The sequence below is a fragment of the Oryzias latipes genome, chromosome 3 (assembly GCF_053564925.1).
Source record: "Oryzias latipes strain Hd-rR chromosome 3, Olatipes_Hd-rR_3.1".
NCBI classification, from domain to species: domain Eukaryota; kingdom Metazoa; phylum Chordata; class Actinopteri; order Beloniformes; family Adrianichthyidae; genus Oryzias; species Oryzias latipes.
In genome coordinates this window covers 37,115,627-37,138,998 of record NC_136239.1, presented here as the reverse complement: position 1 = coordinate 37,138,998, position 23,372 = coordinate 37,115,627, and the positions used below count along the sequence as shown (strand labels likewise).

At 39.1% G+C, this 23,372-nt stretch overlaps 1 protein-coding gene across 2 annotated transcripts in view; it reads left to right on the top strand.

Moving 5' to 3' along the window:
- Positions 1 to 23,372, top strand: part of itfg1 (integrin alpha FG-GAP repeat containing 1) — a 159,142-nt gene that overhangs the window by 35,859 nt on the left and 99,911 nt on the right. For both annotated transcript variants that reach the window (XM_023953696.2, XM_078944681.1), the window contains exons 9-10: positions 3,755 to 3,849; positions 18,377 to 18,528. In XM_023953696.2, the coding sequence (XP_023809464.1) occupies positions 3,755 to 3,849; positions 18,377 to 18,528 (247 nt within the window). The remainder of the gene's footprint in view (positions 1 to 3,754; positions 3,850 to 18,376; positions 18,529 to 23,372) is intronic.

The window sequence follows — 23,372 nt, the reverse complement described above, 5'->3', positions numbered from 1 at the left end:
GAGCTGCATTTATTTACAGTCATTAAGAAGCCAGTGCTGGCACCTTACTCAGGATCGCACAACAGCATCATTCATATATCACCCCTCCACATGCCGGGACAACCCAAAAGTCTGCACCACTGTACGGTTACAGGTGCATGTGACTAAGACATGGGTGATAATACCTTTTGTGTGTGTTTTTTTACTTACCTTTATTTTAGAAGTCACCTTAAAAGCCACAGCTGCTTCATATAAATCCTTTTTTCAATGAACTTGTGGCTAGTTTTCAATGTCTAAAAAGCTGCTTAGAAAATCATGATGTGTGAAACTTTCATATTTTATACTACACAGTGTTTATTTTCTTTGTGATTAAAACCTGATTTTTTTTTTTTACATTAGAGCTGATAGGTGTTATTTCTGCCAGAATCCCGGCTTCAGTTGTAGCTATTTATTTTAAAGTTGCATCTTCTTTTCTTTTTTTGTCTAACATCTGATGGGACCATTCCAAGAGCAGGAAATCTAAGCATTCTTTGAAAACCAAAACAAACCCAAAAAAATTCTGAGTGAACTTTTTCAGCCAATCAGAGCGCGACTGCTCTTAACGCACAGATTGAGTTCTGAAGCAAGCCCTTGAGCAGGACATGTTTGTATCCATAATTAAATGGAAGTTTTCTCTGGAAACAGACTTTTCTCTCCACAAATGCAGGAAGGCTGATGTTGACGCACGCTCGCACCGCCGCATGTTTTCAGGACGCTCATGAAATTCTGAGGGAATGTCTCTGCACCCACATTTGTGCGCTTGCTACCTGCAGTTGTGTTTTCAGCACTACACACCTAATAGATGCGCAGCATATGCCAGACAAAACACCACCATCTGCCTTGTCACTGAGGTAATTGCATTTTTCAAAGTGACAGTGGTGGATGCATAATTCATCATTAGGTAAAGCACAGTGAAGTCCCACAACCAAGCGTGTCATCTTACATCAGTGCAGGTGGAATGCAGCACGGCTTCGCTGCCATCTGAAGCTCGCTGTGATTGGCTGGTTTTTAAGACAGCGAGATGGGAGTGTGTTTCAAAGTGTTACGTAAAATCGAAAAGGGTGTCTTCATGCTGTGCATGTCTATCTGTGTGTGTTTGCATGCTCACAGGTGATGCGGCGTGTTAACAGCCTAACCCTTCTCTGCTCTCCCCTCGGGCCCCCTTTCTCTGCTCGTCTTATTGTATCATGTTAATTCAGCCGCTCTTCTGTCTGCTTCCCTCTCTGCTCAAACACAGCTCACAGTTTTTTTTTAACCTGCATTTCTGTCTTTTTTCTTTCATGTGATTTTTACAATCTGTACGCTCCTGTCTCGGTAACTAAACTGCTTTCTTACTTTGCTTTTCTTAGTTTTCTCTCTACAACAGGTGCAAAATAAAAACTTGCTTTAGCCCTGGAGAACCTTCAGGGGTCAGATTTGACAGCAGTTATTTTAATTCTTCATTATTGTTTTATTTGCTTGGCTGCTGTTAGAAGTCCAGAGGACGCATATTCACTTTTGACAAAATATGCAATCATATAGAAATTAAAAATGTTTTCATGAATGATGAAAACATTGTTTAGATTTTTCGTTTGTTTGTTCGTTTATCTTTTTTTTTTGTCCGGACTCCTTTATTTTCACTGTTCCTGTTTTTCCTTTCCCTCTCTTTTTGTCTTTAACATTGTTTCTGGCTCTCGTCCTTTTTTCCTCTTTGTTTGTGCCTCCTCACTCCTCCCCACCTCCTCCATCTCACTCCATCGCTGCAACTTCCCTCCATGACTCTCTCAGGCAATATCTATCGCGGCATGCATTGTCAGCGGGAGAGAGCGACGGAAGGAAGGGGGGAGGGAGAATGAGAGAAAAGATAGAGGGGAGGGGAGGAGGCACAGCGAACGGCGACAAATCTGAAGGGAGTAAAGTGAAGAAAAGTGAAAATGAAAGGCAGGAAGACGAGCCGAAACAGATGATCTTCAAGGGCAACAGCAGAATCACAGAGGCGGGTCCTGAGTGTTATTAACCATATTGGAAGCTTTATAAACAGAAGAACGAGGAGAGAAACGTGACTGTCCTTCTAAAGAATTCTGTTCATGTGTACATCGTTTCTCAGCATTCCTCTTCACTCACATCAAATTAAATAGATATGTATTGTATTTTAAAGAAAATGGATGCAATGCCGTTCTTATTGAGGGGGACTACGGAATACAGCTTTGATTTCAGAGCTTTGAAGTCAAAGTATCTGCAGTTAGAAAGTAACTTTTTACTAAAAATGAAATCGTAGTAACAGTGAAGTCACACTGGACGAGTTTCCAGCATAGAATGCCATCCTACCATAATTGTAAATATTTAAGCTGAAGTGAATGAGTAAGTCCTCAGCACTCATGCAATACAAAAAAAGGTAGAGATTTATATTAATTCCTGGCTGAAGGATTTGATAAAGTATGTTGAAAAAAAATCTCTTTGAAAAGCTACACTCTCTTTATTGTTCTTCATTCATATTTTCAAAATAAAGGTATTGAAAAGAGAAATAATATGTAGGAGCCAAACTGTAGATATATTGTTTGTCCTGCAGGTGTTGCTTTTATGGGAAGGTGCAATCTGTAGTTAAAAGATGTTTGTTTTAATTTGCAACAATGGGAAAAACTGAGAATTTTTTTGAACTCAGTTTAATCCGTGAAACACCTCAACCATTACAGGACATCAGGTCAACACCACCACAATACATGTTGGACTGAGCTAGTACACACATTGGTCAATTTAATCTGTAGTGTTTTTTTCTCGGAAAAACCTTAACTTGATCTAAATGGTTCATCTTACTAAAGGATAATTAAAGCAATACAATTTAATGATTTATACATGAGCAAATATTTACTGAAACCTTTAATTGCAATCCCAAAAATGTGTTTCCATCCTCTGATCCCAAAGCATCTTAAACTTTTAACTCTTAAACTCCCTTTGAAAAACTGACCTGAAAATATACCAATTTAAATAATTAAAATGTTCATAACTCTTATCAAAAGATGGTAAGTTTTTGTGGAAGACAAAAAAGCAGTTAACCTCTTCTTCTTTATTAAAAATCATAAGTTCTACTGAATGGACAGCTCACATACTAGTACATAGTACTAGTACATAGTACTCTCATGGTGCTTTTTTTTATAGAAAAATGTATACCCCTTTGGGTTCTTACAGAAATGACTGCATGTTCAGATAATCCTAATCCAAGTTGACAAATTTTCTTCCTTTCCTACTTCATTTTACTGAAAACCAGTGGTCCATAACTGACTGAGTAGTGAAAAACGATTCATCACACGGGGAATTGTTTTCTATTTTAATAGTGCTCCATTGACGTTTTGTGCGTTTGATGAACTGCTGTTTTTGATCTCCGCTTTGGTTTGAATGGATGCTGCTCAAGAAATATTACTGAAAACAATGTAAAAATTATAAGCATTGAAAAAAAAGAGTCACACGAGTGAGTTTAAAGCCATGAAAGACGCTGGTACGGATTGGACTTGTGTTTGTGGAAAACAAGCAGGTGTTCCTCTGATCCGACACATGCACGGAGAGAGAAAAAAAAAAGAAGATGAGATTTCTTTGTTGCTAGAAATGGTGCTGCACTCAAAGCCAACTCCAGAAACAAGTCTGAGAAGCTGAGATGGAGTGGAAATATTAAAATAGAACAGTTTGAGAAAACAAAGCTTCTCTCTTCCTTTGGGTTCAACATGGCTGCTTCTTGATCTGATGCGTTGTCTCTCTCTGGCAGATGGTGATGGCTACCAGGACCACCTCCTCCCTGGCTGTTTGGATGAAAGCTGTCAGCAGAGTGCCATCTACCTTTCCAAGTCAGCCTCAAAAGAGGTAATTTTTACACATTGTATTTCAGCTTTATTCTGCTCCAACGTGTGATAGTCTTTGGACTCTGAGCTACTTCTGATATTTGTCTTTTAATTTGGCCTGACTGACAACATCCAAACTTCATTGATTAGTTATCTAATAATCACATTTCTTTGCACTGTCGGGACTTATTATGGCCAGCAGCATTCCTGGACTGCTGGATAAATAACGAAAAAAGGGTCAAGTGGTAACTTGAGCCTTTTTTCGTGGCATGGTAACAAAACAACTAAAGGAATAAATCTACCCAAATCTTGTTTTTGCAAAAAATACATTTTTTCCTTCTGTTTACTGTATACAACATGTTTCCTTGTAAAGTTCCCATGTTATTCTTCTCGCACCAAGGTCCATATTGTATTTCACAATTCTTTCTTCGCGTTTGTGCAAAAATTTCCCCTTCGTAACACACTGATAAATGCACCAAAATTTGTATCCACCTAGCACCCAGTGAAAATTAATTTTGGATATAGGGAAACCCTCCCCCTCCCCCAAAAAAAGGACAACTCTGCGGCAGAAGCCATTGAAATAAAAAAAGGGGCCCAAAAAAAGGTAGCGTTTCCATGTGGCTCGCATTTTTTGTTTTACCGAAACTGTAACTCAAACGGAACAAAATTATATAGCATATGCTATGAACCAATTAAGAATGAGGGTGTGGTTACCCAAAAACCGCAGTTGCCAAGGAAATTCTAAAGTTTACTTTTGCTGATTCTTCTAAAAATTTTCTAAAAATTACATAGACCTGTTTGTCACCCACAGGCGGCCAAGATATGAAATGGTTACTGTGGAGATAAAAGCTAATGAAAATCTGCCATTTAGTGTTTTTTAAATGAATTTGTCACATGCCTCTCTGATTGGGGTGACAGGGGCAAAAGGGGGAGAGTATGGGGCGTGTAGGTTGTAAAGATAAGGGGGGCGCCGCTCACAGCTTTAAATACAAATTCTCTTTTGATAAATAACAGAGACATGATTTCTCTGCTTTCTTTCTGCTCTCTGATTTTGACCTTTGACTCTATAAAATTCTTTTGTCTTTGCTGGACATGAAGGCAAGAAGCTTTGAAGAGATGTTTGTTGAATTCAGTATATATTACAGTAAAAACCCATCTCTCCTGGTATTGTTATGGAAAACACAACAATTAGTCCAGACGGAGGACGAAGGCCCTGTGGCTCCTAACGGGAGCTGCCTGCTTCCAAATGCATTGGTGCAGATCCAGCACGTGTCAGCTAATTCTCAGAGTCCTGCAAGATGTGACAGACGTGCACAGACAGATACTCACACACAATGCGTGTGCACGCTCGCACACTGTTGCTCTGCCTTTCATAATCATGAAACCATCAAAACTGTGTCCTACATTACATCATGTGCGATCTTTCTTTTCCTTACATCTGACAGTTGGCAGGGAGACTCATTTATTCCTGCCAAAAAAATGGCTGCCATTTTTTTTTTCTAGCCCAAAATACAAATTTTTCCTGGCTTATCTGCATGTCGAGCTCCCCACCTCCCCACACGTGCACACAGAAAACACACATGCAGAGATGTGCTCTCTCCGTGGACATGCCTTCTGTTGTTTTCCTGTCAACAACATAAACAAATGAATGAAAGAAGAAGTGAAAGGATGGCTGAAGAAAAAGGATGGGAGGCAGACTTATCAGCACTGATGGATGCAGTAAACACATCTTGTGTTCTTTGTTGTTGTGTGTCTGACAGATAGTCATTACCGTCTAAGGAAGACAGGCAAATAAGGAAGTGTGGGTGGAACAAGGGGGAGACGTTTTCTTCTTTATGCTGCCACGTTTGTGTGCAAACGTTTTAGCACCCAGAGGGATTTCAACTATTTTTCTCTATTCTAAGTTGAAAGGATCACTTGCAAATTCCGCAGCAAAAAGACTTGTTATAAAATATGCCCTCTTTGTATACTTGGTGTTTTTGAGAGTTTTAGCTGTTTAAAACAATACTTGTTGCATTTGTTTTTGGTGCTCTTTCATTGCTTCCAGTCGTTTAGCTCCTTAAAAACACTAATTTGTACCTGACAACTTAAACTGCAGGTCAAGAGCTCTGTTCATAAATGTATCGACACTTCAGATCTTTTACCAGCTCTTAACTGCAGGGCCCTCAGTACGCCCTTAGAAAAAATGTGCTTGAACATTTTGGCTCTGTAGGCGAATCAAACGGTATACGACCTTCATGTGTCCTGTGGGCCACCTGCGAGCCCTTGACAGGTTTGCCCATTTTTCACCCGCAGATGACCCCTATCTAGCCGTAAGGATGGTTGTAAAGATAAATGGCGGATACGGTCTACCTTACTTGAAGTCCCAAAGCGTTTAGGAGTCACTGTACCATTCTCATAAACACACACATTCTGTGTCTGTCAAAGGACACTTGGACACATGGGCGAGCATGGCGATCTTCTGAACTGAGGTTGACCACTGCACCACAGCTGCACCTGTCAATCATTGTAAACGTTTGTTTTTTTTAGCTACTCCATTTACAATTTAAACTTGTCACCAATTTAGATCTAAAACCCAAGTGCATCTGAACTATTGTCAGGACAGGGTTATCATGACAACACAAATGTGTTTGTGAAACTTGCCCACCATCGTTTTTGGGATTCATGCACCTTCTGCTGCCTAGATTGATAAAAAAAATGTGAATGGACTATGAATGGATCCTAAAACATCAGGAAACGCCTCGTGTGTTTTGTGAGAGTGTTGGGATAATAAGAAAAATAAATCAGAAGTCAGAATGAAACAGGATGTAGAATTTATAGAGATAAAATAAAGAAAAGTAGCTGAAGAGAGAAGGGAGCGAACATAGCCTTTGTCTCTATATTATCACTTTGACTCAACCATCCAATCAGGGGAGAGCAGCATGGAGAAAGGTGGAATAGCCTGAGAAAATTGAGTTTTACATGTACAGGCTGAGGCATGATGAGCTGCTTGTGGGTGTGCATGGAAATCCTGCTGAGAAAAAGCTGGTGTGTGTGTGTGAACATTGTTTTTCTTCCAAAAAAGCTCTTCATTCATTTGCTGCTCTGCAGCAACGTCAGGTATTCAGCTGACAGTTCTGAGATGTCTGCAGAAGCTTTTCTGGCGTCTGCTTCCTCATCCATGTTGGCACAAACTGACCACATATGCTACACGCATCCTTCATTGGATTTGTTTTGTTCTTTGGGTCTCAAACACTCTTGCTGTAACTCCTAATGCATACCAGGACCATTTCAAACTACAGTTCAGACCTCTATGTTTTTTAGCTCAACTCAGGAATTAACCTTTTAAGTGAAGTTTGCTAGACAGTACGATAAACTTTTAAAAATACAAAGCAGCTGGCGAATAAAACTGTAATCACATCACTTCCTTTGAATGTTTACTTGGAACAATCCACTGGAATAAACTTTAGCTTACATGCAAACAAATTGTAAATAAGCTAAATATGTTAAAGTCCCTCTCCGATAATCTTTTGAGCTCTTTTATAAGCGTTTCCAGTGGTCTTTTTATTATGATCATGCCGCTTTTAGACAAAATAAAAAAAAACTTGTGTCAGGGGCAGTTGTACATCAGAAATTAGTCTCTGAGTTGTAGGTGGGACTTTTGGCGCTGAGCGCCCCGGGCCCCTTCACCTCCCCTTCACCTCCCCTTGACTTTTCTGTTTATGTGCTCTCCCACTATCTTACAGACCCGCCTACCCCAAACCTAAGATTATCCGTGCAACAAAAATGGCAATATTAGAAATATCCAGCCACACAGTTTTGAGCAAGATGCTGCTCAGACTAGGTTGAAGAAAAAATAAAGATGTACGTGGATCTTGTTGTCTACAAGTGAATGCAGCAGAATGGTGCTGGTAGTCGGCCCGGTATGTTTTTACACCATGAACATGCTTTGTTTCAAACTGCATTTTTTTTCATCAGCTCCTGATTCACAACATTCTGAATAAAGAAATACTCAGAAATGCAATTTTAAGCTTAATATTCTTTACATATGTACTCCATTATCAGAAAAATGCCACAAGAACATGTTATTTTGATTTGTTCCACAAACACAATGAGCTCTTCAAATCAAGTCAAGCGATCGAGTCATTATATTTTCATTTATAGTAAAGTAATGCTGTAGTTTTTCCAAAGATGATGAAAGGAAAATACCATAGGCACAAATAATTTAAACACAAATAGCACTATTAAAAAAAAAGACTTCCACTGCCATTTTACAGTTGACTGACTCTTTTAAACAATTCATATTTAGTAGGCAAAAGAAAACAAATTTCATTAAAATATTAAAATATGTTCAAAATTCATAAATTACCCCCTTAAAGAGAAAATCTGCCACCCAGACGTTGCAAGGACAGCCAGTGTGAGCCAGACAGCCTCCTCCTCATCCTCGCAGTCGTCCGCTGTGTCAGAGGTCAAAAAGGTCACACTAACAGCAGGAAGCAGAATCCTCACCCTGCCCACCTGATAGAAAGACATATGGTCACACTCCATCTCTGGCTCTGATTCCCACTGCTTTTTTTCTAGAGATGAAATACGATCCAGTGTAAGATCACTGCATACTTGTGTTTCCTTATAACTAAAATTCATTTAAGAAAAGTAGACACAATGTGAACAAAGACGCATCATCCATGTTAACTGGAAGGTTCAAACTGGTTAAATAAGGATTTCAGTGAAACAAAATGTCCACATAAAAACCCAACAATGCAAATTACACTTATTTATCTGGGATTTATTAAAGCAAACTAATTATTTTCAAGGCTAGATTCTGTGCAGTTGATTTTGCAACCTTTGCATTAATCCAAACATCTTTTTGCTACATCAATATTAGGACTTTATTTTCTCTATATAAGATTAAGTTAAGTTTATTATTATAAAATGAAGTTATAAATTTAAAGTTACAATTAAAAAAAAAGCCTTGAAGAGTGTAAGTAGAATTTATTCACACATTTCTTTGTTAAAAGGCAAACATCAGTAAATGCTTCCTATGTTTTGTGGGAGTGTTAGGTTAATATTTACAGATGATTTGCAGCCGCAGGACCTGAGCCTCCTGTAGTTACCCAGCAGAACTCCTCTGCATTATTCTAGAGTCATATTTGAGATCATCTGTCTTGCAGATGAAGCTCAGCTAAACTGGGTCACATAGGAGATGATCCCAAACTCAGGAACAAAATGATCAGCCTGAAGCCCACACTGGGCTTTAGGAACAATGAGCATTCAGTTCATTAAAAACAACTGAAATTAAAAGGTGTAGTTCCCATTCACTGTATATGAGAACTAGACTGAGTGAGTGTGACATCACTCATAGAAAATGGCTTATGTCCGCCGGCGACGAAACGAAGTCAATTCAGTTGCCATTTTTTTTTACCATGTTGGAACCTACAGTTGATTGGTCCGAGTTAGTTTGAGTCATCATGTCTTTGGCAAGCATTCTCACCAATCAGGAGTGAGCTTGTTGCAAATCCACTCCCCTACAACTTGAAATTGGGGTTGGGAGAATCTGTCAATTTCTTCAAACGTGAGATGTGAGACCACCTACTTTTATTGAGGCATCTGATTGGCCAGTATAGAACTTGATTAACTGTAGAACAATATATCGTGAAAAAAATTAGGATTATCAAGAACATGTTAAAAAACGTACCAGACCAAGAATGGCAATTCTGAGTAGAAGTCAATGGGATTTTGCCTTTTTGGATCCAGCAGGTACTTCCTGTTTGGACCATAAAGGGTCTCTCAGTCCGGTTCTCATATACAGTCAATGGTTGTAGTTGAAAAGTGGTTCTACAGATTCTTGAGTTACAGGCTGTAGGTTTTTCTTTCAATAAATTGCATCTATACTTAGTTTAGCATTTGTCCTAAAATATTAATATGTCGTTTTGTTGTTTCTGTTTGTACTTCTGCAGTGTGTTTCTCATTACCAGCTTTATGCTTAATTGCCTGATTTATTGTGATAACTTTGCAATGTTTTTATTGCTGCGGGTTTAAACCCATTATCTTTATAAATTCTGTTTTATTTGTGTTACTCTTTTAGATTAGGACAGCCATGTTTTAATATTGATGTTACAGAACTGCCTCACATCTCCACCACCCACTCCCACTGCAGGCTCCCCACATTTTAATTTCTTGGCCTAATGAAGCGGGAGCCCCTTCCGCCACGTTGAATCTACGGGTGTCTGCGAACATGCTGTACCCTTTTTTTCTCTCTCTCTTTAGTAGCTGTCCTTTTTTTGGGTCTGTTTTTTGCCCCCTTTTGATTTTCATCACATTTGGTTAGGTAATGCTCATGCAAATGCACACGTGTTTGCTCGTAGAGCCCCGTGTTATAAGCAGTCTGTTGTCTGTGTTTCCATGCAGGGAGATAAAAAGCCATTTGTATGCAGGATTCTCTGTCACTGCCATTAAAGGTATCACCTCACCCCACAAGTACAAATCCCATCACCGTCTTCATCTTCATTACCCGGGTCGTTGGGATCTCGCCATTATCACATTTACACATTCTGCCAAACATGCTTAAAGACACACTCTCCTGCACACGGCAACACTCAATTTCAGGTTAATATGTTGACCTTTGACCCAGGGAAAGTCAGTAATGAGTAATTTGGAGCTCTCTGTTGGGGTGGGATGACATGAAGAAAACTGATTATTCATATTTAAGAACAATTGTTTGACGTTGTCTTTTCTAAACGAAACGCCAAGGTATCTACAGCCATCGAAAGGGGCTAAAGGCTGTGGAAGGCATTTAGGATTGGTTGCAGCTTAAAAAAGATTGATCACACTGGAGACTTTTAAAAGGTTTCCTCACTTGTTTTGTTTTTTTTATTCATTTTGGCTAAAATTTGGAATAGAAGAATTCATTCAGGAATTATTTTTCATGAGTTAAAAAACCCTAAAATAAAAGTACGAAAACCACACTAATCAGAAAGAAAATCAGTAATAAAATGATCTGTCTATGCATCAAGTCATTTTTCCTTAACAAGAAATATTATAAGAGGTTTTAAAAATTTAGAGGCATGGAGGTTTCACACAAGCATTCAATGAGGGAAAAATACTTCAAAATGAATGTTATACAGCCCAATAAGTATTTTGTTTGCTGATTTTTAGCAAATTAATTGGCTAAAAAACGAATGTAATAAGTGAAAATGATTTATTTTAGAACACAATGTGAACAAAATGAGAATGTGATCTGAGTACAAGTTGGCCCATTTTAAGAAATCCTCATAAAATCTAAAACTAGCACTTTGTCTTAGAACATAAATCAAAGTGTTTGTTTCCATAACAATGGCAAGACATGTCAGTCTAACTTGTCAAAAATTACGTTCTTAAAAATTGAACCAAAGATTACAGCGTAATTAGTTTTTTTTTAGTCTTAAATCAAGTGTTTTTTATCGTCAAGGGGGATTTTGACAAATTTTAATGAAAATTTCTTTATTTCTAGAACATAGCTCTTAATGAGATTAAAAAATCTCGACTGCGAGGATTTTTTGAAAAGCTTGGAAAGGTGTAGAGCAAAGTAAAGTTCAAATGAAAACCTGGTAGGATATCTTAAATGTCTAAACACAAGATTTGAAATCTGAGTTTGCAGTGTAGTGCAGCAGACAAGTGAAAAAATACTTCACTTAGGTATGCAAGCATGAAATTTTCCATATATGTGCTAAAATATCCAGTCTTTTCAAAAATACCGCTGGCCTCACAGATTTCCAAGATGGCGGCCAAAAAATTCAAGATTGCGTCCAGAATTTTTGTTTTTTCTGAAATACCATCAAAACTATTGACTTTAGACCCTATATATAAGTGAAACATGACTATAAATGTGGGCATTGCGGACATTTTGGTACCATTTTTATGGCTGTAGCTATTATGGTTCTCAAGATATGATATGTCAGCATTTTCACAAAATCGCGACAGAGCACGCTTGACTACAAATCGTAGTAATAAAACGTCTTTTACAAAGGTGTGAAAGATCATATATAACATTAAATTAATTTTGTTGTTGAAAAACTTACCAGGTCCTTCTGTTTTCACATTTATCATTGAATTATGACGGTAAGAATAAGTAAAATAAAGGCTTATGCAACCCTGGACTTCGTGCCAGCCATTTCCAGGTATGCATCAAAGTACAAGACAGTTCATCTTGTCTTTGACGTGTACAAACAATCCAGTCTGAAAGCTGAGACTCGGCCCAAACGTGGTCATGGGAGAAAAGGTCACAGGCAACAAAAGTCTTCCATCTTGTTGGAGCAATTTCCTAAATCATAACCAGAACAAAACCGAGTTGTTTGAGTTCCTTGCAAGCAGGGTGGCACAATTGTCGGCAGACAATCCGGTGATTGTCACAACTGGACCTTCTGTTTTGAGCACAAATGAAATTCCCCTTGAAGGACTTGACAAGTGCTCTCACGAGGAAGCTGATAGCCGCATATTTGTGCATGCCAAATATGCAGTCTTACAAGGTAGCAAGACTGTTATGGTTAAAGCAAATGACACAGACATCGTAGTCATTGCAATCAGCACCTTCCCCATTCTCCGAAGCTTGGGTTTGGTAGAGCTGTGGGTGGCATTTGGACAAGGTCAGAACCTGAGATGGATCAGTGTCCATGACCTCTGCCAATTTTTGGGTCAAGAGAAGTCCACAGGCATGTCATTCTTTCATGCTTTCACAGGTTGTGATACTGTGTCTGCGTTCCGTGGCAAGGGCAAAGTAACTGCTTGGCAGACATGGAACATCTACCCAGAAGTATCACCTGTATTCTCAAAGCTCAGTCAATACCCTGTTTGTGTGAATGATGGTGACCTGCAAATCTTGGAGAAGTTTGTCATGATGTATGACAGGTCTAGCTCTGCTGAATCTGTAGATGATGCCAGGCTTGAATTGTTTGCCCGAAAACAAAGGTCGTATGAAGCCATCCCTCCCACCAGTGCAGCTTTGCTCCAACACACAAGGCGTGCTGCATACCAAGCTGGTTGTGTGTGGGGCCAGGCAACCCAGTGCCAGCTAGTGACAGAGGACCCCTCAGAGTGGGGATGGAAGAAGGTTGGTTCAGAATGGCAGATCTTCTGGACAACCAAGGACCCGATCTTCAAGAGCTGCTAACAACTCATGAAATGTGGCTGCACTGGGAAGGCTGGTTGTACTGGTCGATGCAAGTGCTACAATGCTTGCCTCCCATGCACAGCACTGTGCACATGTAAATGTGAATTGTGATTCTACAATCGTTGAGCATATAAAACATCTGTAGATGTGATTCGCTATTGTTTTCGAAGGATAGTCAACAGCTAGCATAACCTCTGCATAAACACAAATTCACAATTGATTTCAGGGCAATTTACTAGCAAAATAACATGCTGTTGGTATGACAATTGATCAAATCATTCTTGTTTAGGCTTACTATCAATATCGTTTATTTTTATATCAGAAAATTACTACTTCTGGAGATGTAACGCACGTCGTTTGTCACACACGTCAATTTTAAAGAATATCAATAGACAGTATCTCGAGAACCAATAGAGCTATAGACCCGATTTATGCATCAAAATGTCCGCAATACCCAACTTTATATTCAGGTTTCACTCATTTATAGGGTCTAAAACAAATAGTTTTAATGATATTCCAAAAAAACAAAAACATCGGAACGCCATCTTGAATTTCATGGTCGCCATCTTGGATTTTTGCGTGGCCAGCGGTATTTTTGAAAAGAGTGGACTTTTTAGCATATATTTGGAAAATTTCATGCTTGCATACCTAAGTGAAGGATTCTTATGAAATCTGCAGTTATCTGCTGCACTAGTGTGGGCATTAGGAAGCTCAGGAAACGTTTGAAAACATTTTAGCACCTGTTACTGTGTGAAACTTTTGCTTATTACTGCAGATTCAAAAGGTCAAAAGCCGGATTGCGGTTTCATTAAGAAACATAAATATATATGAAGCCATTTAGATTCATTGTTATGAAATAACAGACACGGTTATTAGCTGAGTAAAAAAGCAATCTCCTCAGTCAGTCAACAGGTGTTGCACGTTCAGTGAATCTCTTCACCTCGATGCTTGATGGATGCTCAGCTCCCACTCCTTCAGCATTGACTGGAGGCAGTTGGTATTCTCTGGTGTGCTCTCCCTCCTCTAATCAGTGTTAGAAAAGAAGCTGCAGACAGTGCACTGATTGCCTCGGGGCCGACACCAGCACAGTGCTCTGCTGATAAGGCTGGGGGCCAGCAGAGGCCTCACTTTACCCTGAGGGAGGATGTCATATCAGAGCCACGTGGAGACCAGAAGACTTCACAGTGAAGAGTTCACCTGTGAATTCATTTGCATCGTGGACTTCAGGCATAAGGAAAACGCTCCATCCCAGTGACGGCTCCTACAAGAACCAATATTTGGAGTGTCAACGAAAGTTTTGATCAAATTGACCAAATTCAAACCAGCGTTTTCTTAACTGAACCAATTATTTTTGTGTAAAGCTTTTGCAGCTCGTGGCTTTGAAATTGAAACTAGATGAAGTGTGGATCATTAAAACATGTCTGTTATTGAGAGGAAGTGGCCCTATAATGAGATGTCAGTTTAGATCAGGACCCGCAGCAGTGTCACGATTTCATCGCCATTCATCATTTTTCTCTCTTTTCTGTCTCCCTCCATGTTTTGCAATCTTGTTGCTTGAGTTGACATAAGAAAAACCATTTCCAACTCTATTTTCTTTTAAATTTTAATCTTTAATAGCCTCAACAGCATGTAGGTGCGTGTATCTGTGGCCGTCTTGTCCACTGCCTGCAAATGAACTGGCAGCTCCCTCCTAAGTCTCTCTCTCTCTCTCTCTCTCTCTCTCTGCACGGCTGCAATGTGCTCATCTCCAATGCTTCCATCTCCTCTGAATGGCAGTAATCATTGCCAGGCTTTATGCCCATCTGGCATGCACTCAGCTTCTTAAAAGGCATCTCAACATCACTCAACGGTTGCTTAATGAGAGTCTGGCTGCTTTAAAGCTCCAAGTTCAATATTACTCAGAACCAGGCGGAAAAAAAATGTTTGGCCCGCGTCTGGATTCTTCAGTCACTGTCTGTCTAGGACGAAGCCACTGAGCACCTTCAAGTAAAAACTAAACAGATAACTGCAATTATAGGATTTAAATATACCTTAAAAGGCGGGGCTGGGTTTTGAAAATGTATTTGTCCAGTCTGATCAGCTCAAACTTAGTCGATTACTGTCTTTACGATCCAACCAGATTGATCTGTCTGAGGCAGAATCGAAGAAATGAATTGACCTAAACCCATAAAAAAAGGTTTCAAAATGAGATAAATTGATATTGGAAGATGCCATTTGGATTGAGACACGGTAGGTCTATTATACTATAGCTTAAAAATGACCAAGTGCCAGTACAAAAAAAACAACAGCGGGTTGAACTTTGTGAAACTAAAATGGGAATGGATTTGACATGAATTCTTGTTTATTGTTTGTTTGTAAACATATTTAATTTGCACTTGATTATCTTGCAAGAAATACAAAGAATCTGAAAAACCTTTCCTGCACTGTTCGGTATCCAGGTATTTATATCTGAGTCACTCTGGTTTAGGTTTTGGCTAAAAATGTCCTGGGTCCATTTTAGGTCAGTGACTCGGATAAAATTAGATCGTTCTAAATGAACCAAATAGAAAGTGAATCCAATCGGCAACCACAAATATTGAATGGAATCGTATCGTGGTTAAAATGAATCGCTATACCCCTAGTGAAAACCCTCATCCCCCACCGTTTAATCTTTGTTGTACTAATGACAATGACGAATTGCAGTACTATCTATCTAATATCTATCTAATATTTAATCCCTACTTTGGTAAATTCTGTTTTTAAAAATTAAAAAAAAAAATTGTTTTGGAATGGAAGTTTGAAAAATAAATCAATGTTCCATCAAATTGTATTGAATTGTAAATGAAATCCAATTGTAAACTTGCCAAACTAAATGAGAAAAGTTAAGTGTTTTGACAAATACCGAGCCTTACTCAGAAGAGAAACTGTGCTGTGTTAACAATTAAATAAATAAAAATGTTGGGGGAAAAAATAAAGATTGATTTCAAAGAAATGTATATACATTTTTAAAAGGAGAAAGTGTTTCTTTATATGTTTAGAGCCTAGCCTAACGCCTTCCTAACTTTATTTCTTTCCTTTCACTTATGTTTCCAAGCAAACATATGTGCCAGCTTTGAGCATCTGGAAAAGCGCAGATAAATCCAATCCATTATTATTATTATTATTATTATTATTATTATTATTATTATTATTATTATTATGCAATAACATTTCAAAGCTCTTGGTTAAAATCTTTGTTGAATCTAATCCTATTTGAAATCATTGGCATAGACACAAAATCTTTGCATGATGACCATTGATGACCAGATGCATTGGTCCACCTGCCATTCCTCCAGGCACTGGAGTGTGCAACCGCTGGAACGAGGGTCCTGTCACTGCAGCTCACACACATGCATTTGGGAAAACGGGCAGAGTTGACATCAGGACTTGTGTCCTGGCAGCGGTCTGTTTTTATCAGACGTGCAGGTTGTATTAAGAGCTGTTAGCGGCTGTTTGGTGAGTCTGTCTCTGGTGACTCTCCTGCACCTGCTCTCGCTGTTTAACATTCATGAATCATTAAAACCTGCAGCATCTGGCTCTATGCCTCTTTAGGAGCAACAAATACACACACTAATGTTTTTAACCACCACTTTAGTGCAATTATGAAAACCTGTTTCCCTTCATATTCTAACAATTTAGTCATTGAAGGATGCACCATTGTTGGTTTACTCCTTTCATAAATTAAGTTGGTAAAAAAAAAAACCTATTTTTTCGCAAAAGGACAGTGTCAAATTTATTCATAATCATTAGGTCTCATAGCAGTCATGATGGATTAGTGTAAAAATACCTAATAAACCCTCACCATAGTTCTTGTGGATGAAAGAGAAGAAGCTAAACTTTTAACCATCAGTTGTTTTCATCAACCAGCTCAGTTTTGTGGCTGTAACATCATTTGCTACAAAAGTGTGTTCTGATCAGACCATCAAATTTCTGTCTCTTGCTTGCTGGGACAAAAATATTGGACCTTGCACAATAATTTTTTGCAAATTAGTCTTTGAAAATAAATTTTAAAAAGCATCTCTGGGTGAGCTGCTCTTGGTGTGAGATTTAAGCCGGGGTGGTTGAAATGAATTTGAAAAGAATAAATTATTGTTTGCTGTGTAATTTTACCTTGAAGTTAAATCATGTTTTTTACTGGTACACTTTTTTTCAATTTATCAGAAGTAGAAGATTTGGGTCTCGTTTTATAGAAACAAATTACCTCATTTCTTTTTTTTGATTAGGTGAGGCGACTGCACAGAGAAATCCTTGAAGTTTGTTCATTGGTTGTTGTTGGTTCTTTTTGCTAATACCATGGTCTGGCTGAATACTCGATTCTGATTGGCTGCTAGGTGTGGATTAAAAAGTGATAATGCAGAGTGATAGTGCACAGTGATTGTGCACACCTAAAAAAGAAGTTCCGGTCACATAGCTTCAATGTTCTATATCACTTCGATAGCTTCTTTAAACAAAACTTTAGCTTCATCATCTGAGGTGAACTTTCTCTCTGAACTGATGCTTTATTTAACACATCGCGATGACTAGCATATATATCGTTTTCCTTTGCCGCTGCAGTCGAGGTTGGTGCCAAAGCAGTGCTTTGTCATTGTAACATTACATTGCGCCGCACCACCTAACAAATTTGTAAAAAAAAAAGGAATCTAAACTAAACAATTAATGAGAATAAAGTACTAAAAACTGACTGAATATTTATTTCTTTTGTAAGTGATCATGGAATAATCTGGTTAATGGGCTTTGAAGTGTGCATTATCAGATTTAACGCACTTTGCGAAAAGCAACCGTCCTTCGCTTTTCATCGGACAGTCCAGTTAATTTCTGATAATGCACGCTTCATTAGCCATTATCCCTTGCATAAATCTTCAGCCAAGTCCTGCTCGTTTTCCAACCGTCACTGCGCTTGCAGATTCCTATTGACAGAACACACCTGATCGAGGTGATCAGTAGTCAGAGCAACCCGACAAGAGCTCTTTAAAGTTACACTACAGTGCAGCTGCATGTGGAAGCAAATGAGCTGGCCTTCCACACATGGCCTGCAGATGCTATACTCTCCTCGTTTTCTGAATGTGCATTAAAAGATTAGAAATCATTGATTGTTGTGTGTGAGTTGATCCTTTGAACAATACTTCAATTTGGCAATAGCATTAAAATGCTCAAGACACATTTTTAAATTGTTAAGAATTTGATATTTAATATCAGAACTAAAGTTAAGGCATCATTGGTGAGTAAAAGCTGGAAAACTGGGGTTTAAGGGGTTTCATTAATCATCCTAATTAGCAACACAATCACTAACAAGCATCTCATTACCAATTGCTGCGGTTTAGTTGGTTTTAAGCTACACTTGTGTCTGGAGACTGGTAATGACCACGTAGGCCGTTTCAGACACTTAAGTTCTCTTTTGTTTTTACAGTGGCTACCAGTCCTATCAGACTTCAAGCAAAAGGACACCCTGTGGGGCTTTGTGCCAGGAAAACCGAGTCAACCCCTGGTCCTCCACATCGGGGACTATAACCTGGACGGCTTCCCTGACGCTCTTGCAATCCTTCGGAACATAAGTGGCAGGTAGGACAAGAGAAAAATTAGCTGGACGGATAAAGTATGATGCCCGAAAAGGTGTACATTATCAGAAATTATTGGACGTTGCAAAGGTGTGAACTGTCAGACACCAAACCCCAGACTTCGGAATTAAATAGACACCTCACCACTAACTCAGATTATTAAATGTGTATCAACAAACAAAACAATTTCTTTCATTAACTAATATGTAAATGTTGAATAAACCTATGTTTAACGTTTTTGTTGTTCCAGTTACCATCTGGTGTTTAAGACTCCCAAGTAAAATAGAACAAATTTAGCTTTTTTGACCAAAAGTATTCACCCAGACCAGGGTATACGTTTTTTAGAATGTGTGTAGGTTTTAGATATGAACTACCTTTATATCTAAACCACGGCCGTGGTGCAGCGGGTAGGGCGTTTGTAAGGTTGCAGGTTGCACGCCCATGTGTCGAAGTATCCTTGGGCAAGACACTGAACCCCACCTTGCCTCTGGTGGGAGGTTGGCGCCAGTGTTCGGCAGCGGAGCCGCCACCAGTGTGTGAATGCGTGTGTGCATGGGTGACTGGGTCTGTGACTGTAAAGCGCTTAATTTTTTCCTCCAATTTCTTTTGATCTGAAAACCAATCAGACCTTCGATGCTGCGTTAGAATTGCTTCTTAGGATTAAGTTCAGTAAAAGCATGTTTGTTCAGATCTTTTTTATAGTAGACCCGATTAGAGCAGCTCCCTGCGGCAACCAGCTGCATTGTATGACATTTTTACAGTGACAGAGAATGTATGCAGCAGGAATTATTTACATTGTTTAATTAATTACTTATTTACGAATGCAAATAAGTAGAGCTCCTCTGAATTCCTACTTAACTAATGTATAACAATCTATAATTCGATGAGATTATCTGTACCATTTTAACTGAAAGGAAACGGGACAAACTCAAGTCTAATAACAGCAGGAGCAGGCTTAGACAGCTTTGGCACATTTTTTAGCTTTCAAAATTAGAAAGTTTTTTTTCTTCCATTTTTGGAAAACTCTCAAAGTAGGTTGAATTCATTAATTAAATCTGTTGGAAATGACTTAAATGAAGAATTTCAGCTCCTGTTTGTCATACTGAAGCATTCACTGTATCAATATCTGAATGTGAGGTGACGCGTCAGGGTGAGGATATTGAACCTTGTTTGCAGGGTCTTGTTTTTGGCTGGACGTTTTTAACATTCAGCTGCATAATTGTCTGCTGGCGAGCTCCATCACCTCGCAGCGAGAAGGTGTGCTGTTCGAATCCCACCCGGTGCCTTTGTGTGTGTGTGTGTGTCTGCTTGGGTTTGCTCTCAGCACCACAAAATCTATATAGAAAGTGAGAACAAACCGGGATCTTCTCTTTAGTGGTGAGTTCTGTGATTAAAAGCACTCATGCTGGTTTGTACCTGTGTGGTTCGGACCCATCCCGGCTGTACCCCCCACGACTCATGTGACAAACTCCAACCCCACTGTGAGCCTGAACCGCACAGTCAGTTCTGAAGCAGGATGAATATTTGACCAACTATTTTTACAACGTTGACATCCCCATAATACCTCACCCTTCCAATATATTCAGACTATTGTCATACTTAATTAAATCTGCTCGTTAATAAATCAAATTTTTATTAGCTGATACAAAGATTAGCTATAAATTAAACTGGTTTCAGCCATCTTGATGGTCATGATATCCTTTTTTTTTATTTTTTAGGGGAAAAAAAGACTTGTCCAATTATTCACAGTGAACAGTGTGAATTAATGACCCTGCAGAGTAATGAAGATGAGGAATCGTTGACTGGGATGATGCAGGCGATAAGAGTGTCCTTTAAAAAGGCCTTGCAGTGTGTGCTGGGACACGAGTGCTAGGCTGTTTGTGCTTGCTAAAGGACCCGCGAGGATGATTTGTCCTCAGAGATGAAGATAAGATGTCTGAAGGGTCAGGGCTTCGCTTGTCTTTGTGTGCTGATTGCAGAGTTAGAGATCGAGCGGGCTTTTGTGTGTGTGGTGTTGCGTGTGCGCTAAGATGTTTGATAGGCGCCTTTGAACTTCGGCACACCATCATCTTCTCAACGGTGGAAGCTTTCAAGCTCAAACGATGGGGATAACCTTCACATAGAGATGATTGTTGTCCCACTTCTAATCCTGCAAGATTCTTCTTGTCATTACAGATGTCTTCATAGCTGTAAATCAAAATATCTCTTCCTGTTTGGAACTATGGATTATTGTAAAGATTCTTAAACGGTTTCACTTGACGTCAATAAAACGGAGGATGAAGGGAGGTAATGGTGGTGGGAAGCTCCATGTGAGCTCAAAGCATCACCAGAAGATGCTTCTATGGGAGAAAGTTGGAAAGGAAAAAAACAAAAAAAACAATCATAATATATAATAGTTTGGATTAATTTATTACCTTTTTTGTTTAAAAAATACAGGTAATTTGGAAAATTATCACAACCATCTGTCTACAACTAGCTGGAGACACAAGGTGCTCTAAAGACTTTTTTGTGTCACTTTGATTTTAGAAATAATCCTGAAACTCTCTGCTTTGCTTACATTTTCTAGATTTCCGACCGTTCATTTTCAGTGAACAGATCGAATTGTTGTGTGACCGTCACTGGCTACAAGTAGCTACTATTTAGAGACATAAATGTGCAATGTACAAGAATAATGAGAGTATATGTTACTTTGAACCAACGTTGGACACTTAGGCTATGTCCGAATTCTCTCCCTACTCCCTAACGGCTAAAAACAACTATAAAGTCTAGTACTATCTATCTAGTGCCATGAATGTTAAAAGTACCTTGGTTGCAACTTTTTTTTTTTTTTAAACGGCAAATAAGGCGTCGCCGATTTCCCAAAGGAAAAACCTTTAAAAGCAGCCTTGTTTGGAACTGATGGAAACACCAAAATCTGAGATTTGACTCTGAAGGGACAGGTTAGCTTTTGCAGGATAAAAAAGGACACATGGAGGGCAATACATCAGTTTATTTATATTTAAAACTCTTCATGCATACGGTTGAATATTTACTTTTAAAATATGCCTTATCCTTACAATTTTTAACCAATTTTTTGCTGTTTTTTATACAACCAGCAAAAATGAATATTTATTTGGTGTTTCTTGTCTTTTGGGGGGGAAGTGCATGTATATATGACAACATCCAAACACCAAACAGCGTTTGTCCCAGCAGAAATTTCATTGACCCACTGTTTATCCATGTTTAGAGAATATTTCTCATTTTCTCTGCTTTCTAAGCTCTTAAGCTTCTTAAAAGCCCTTTTGCCTGTTGCTAACAGTTTTAACCTTAGGTCACCTCTTAGGATTCTTTGTGAATTCTATTTATTCTTACTGGAGACGTTTGAACTTTGGGGGTAAATTCTTTGGAAATGTCACCGTTGTGTACGTTTTCTGTCACAAAGAGCAGGTCCAAGGAGCTTTCCAGATGAAAAGGCTTCTGATCAGGCTCAAATTTCCACTGGATTTCTTGGCTATATCAAATGTGTTTGATTTTACTCATCATATTAAATCCCTGTTGTCCTCTTGCCTGCAGCTATAGATGCGCTCAGGTCCATCCTGGTTTTGTCCACGCTTTGTTTTTGATGTTGTTCTGACAAAGTGCACTCAGCTAAACCAATGTTTATGCTGCTATTTAAACTTCCCCTCTCTCTCTTTCTCTGCACCCCACTACTTCTTTGTCTTTCACCTACCACTGTCTTCTCTTTTGTTCCACCAACTGGTTATTTATAGCTGTTTTTCAGATGAAAGTCCTGCCAGCGCTCATCACACCAGCTTGCAGCATAATGAGTGCTGATTTGAGTACGCATGGTAGAAAGACAGAGGAGGAAATGGAAGGAATCTGTTGGTTTCAGGGTAGAAATGGGTGCATGGAGCCCAAGCTTATGGAGTACAGAGGATGTACATCAGATTAGATCAGTTTTGACTTAACAGAATGTTGTGCTTCTGTATGAGTGTTGACCCGTACACGTTTTTGGGTTGTCCGGGTCTATGGAGGGTTTTAGAGGAAGAGCAGCCACATCTCTAAGGGAGTGCAGTCTTGCAGTTCCCTCAAAGACCCACTTAAATAAAAATCTGTTTATTGGGGTTTTTTAACATGTTCTTAAGACATCTTTTTGATGGTGGTGAACATATATACAGAAAATTAAGCATAAAAAAACCTTTCTGAGTATGTCTCTATTCAAGTCATTGTAAATTTGTAAATCAGGAGCAGACAGAAAATGCTGTTGGAAAAAGCTTGTAAGCGTGACGTAGAAGCGACTATGGTGGGCCACAGGCTTCCTGCTCTGCTCCATTCTGATGCATCCACTTGCAGACAAATAGATCCGTGAACATATTTTTTTTCCGACTGAGCTGGAATCTGGATTAAAACTGTACAGCTGGATAGCTTCACATCTCTGACATCTCTGTTGCACCGCTGGTGTTAGGTTGGGGGGTGTGAGGGGCTTTAAGATAGAAGGAGAGAGTGTTGACAAAAGGATGATGGGGAAGGGGGCAGGCTTACTCCAAATTCAAATTCAAATTAATTTTATTTATAATGCACCTTTCATGTCAAACAGACAGCTCAAGGTGCTTTCCATAAAAAACAAACAAGAATACAATAAAAGCAATCCCCACACATGTAATAAAATAATTATATAAGCCCCTCATAGTAAAATACACAAAAAAAACATGCACAAATAAAAGAGAAATGACAGAACCCGGAAGGCGCCGTCCGCCCTGTCCTCCTGTTGGCCGGGGTGACAGCATCTATGCAGCACAAGCACAACTCATCCCCAGCACCCCCAGGCCCAGTGCACCCAACAGGGGCACACCAGGCCCGGCAGCCCGG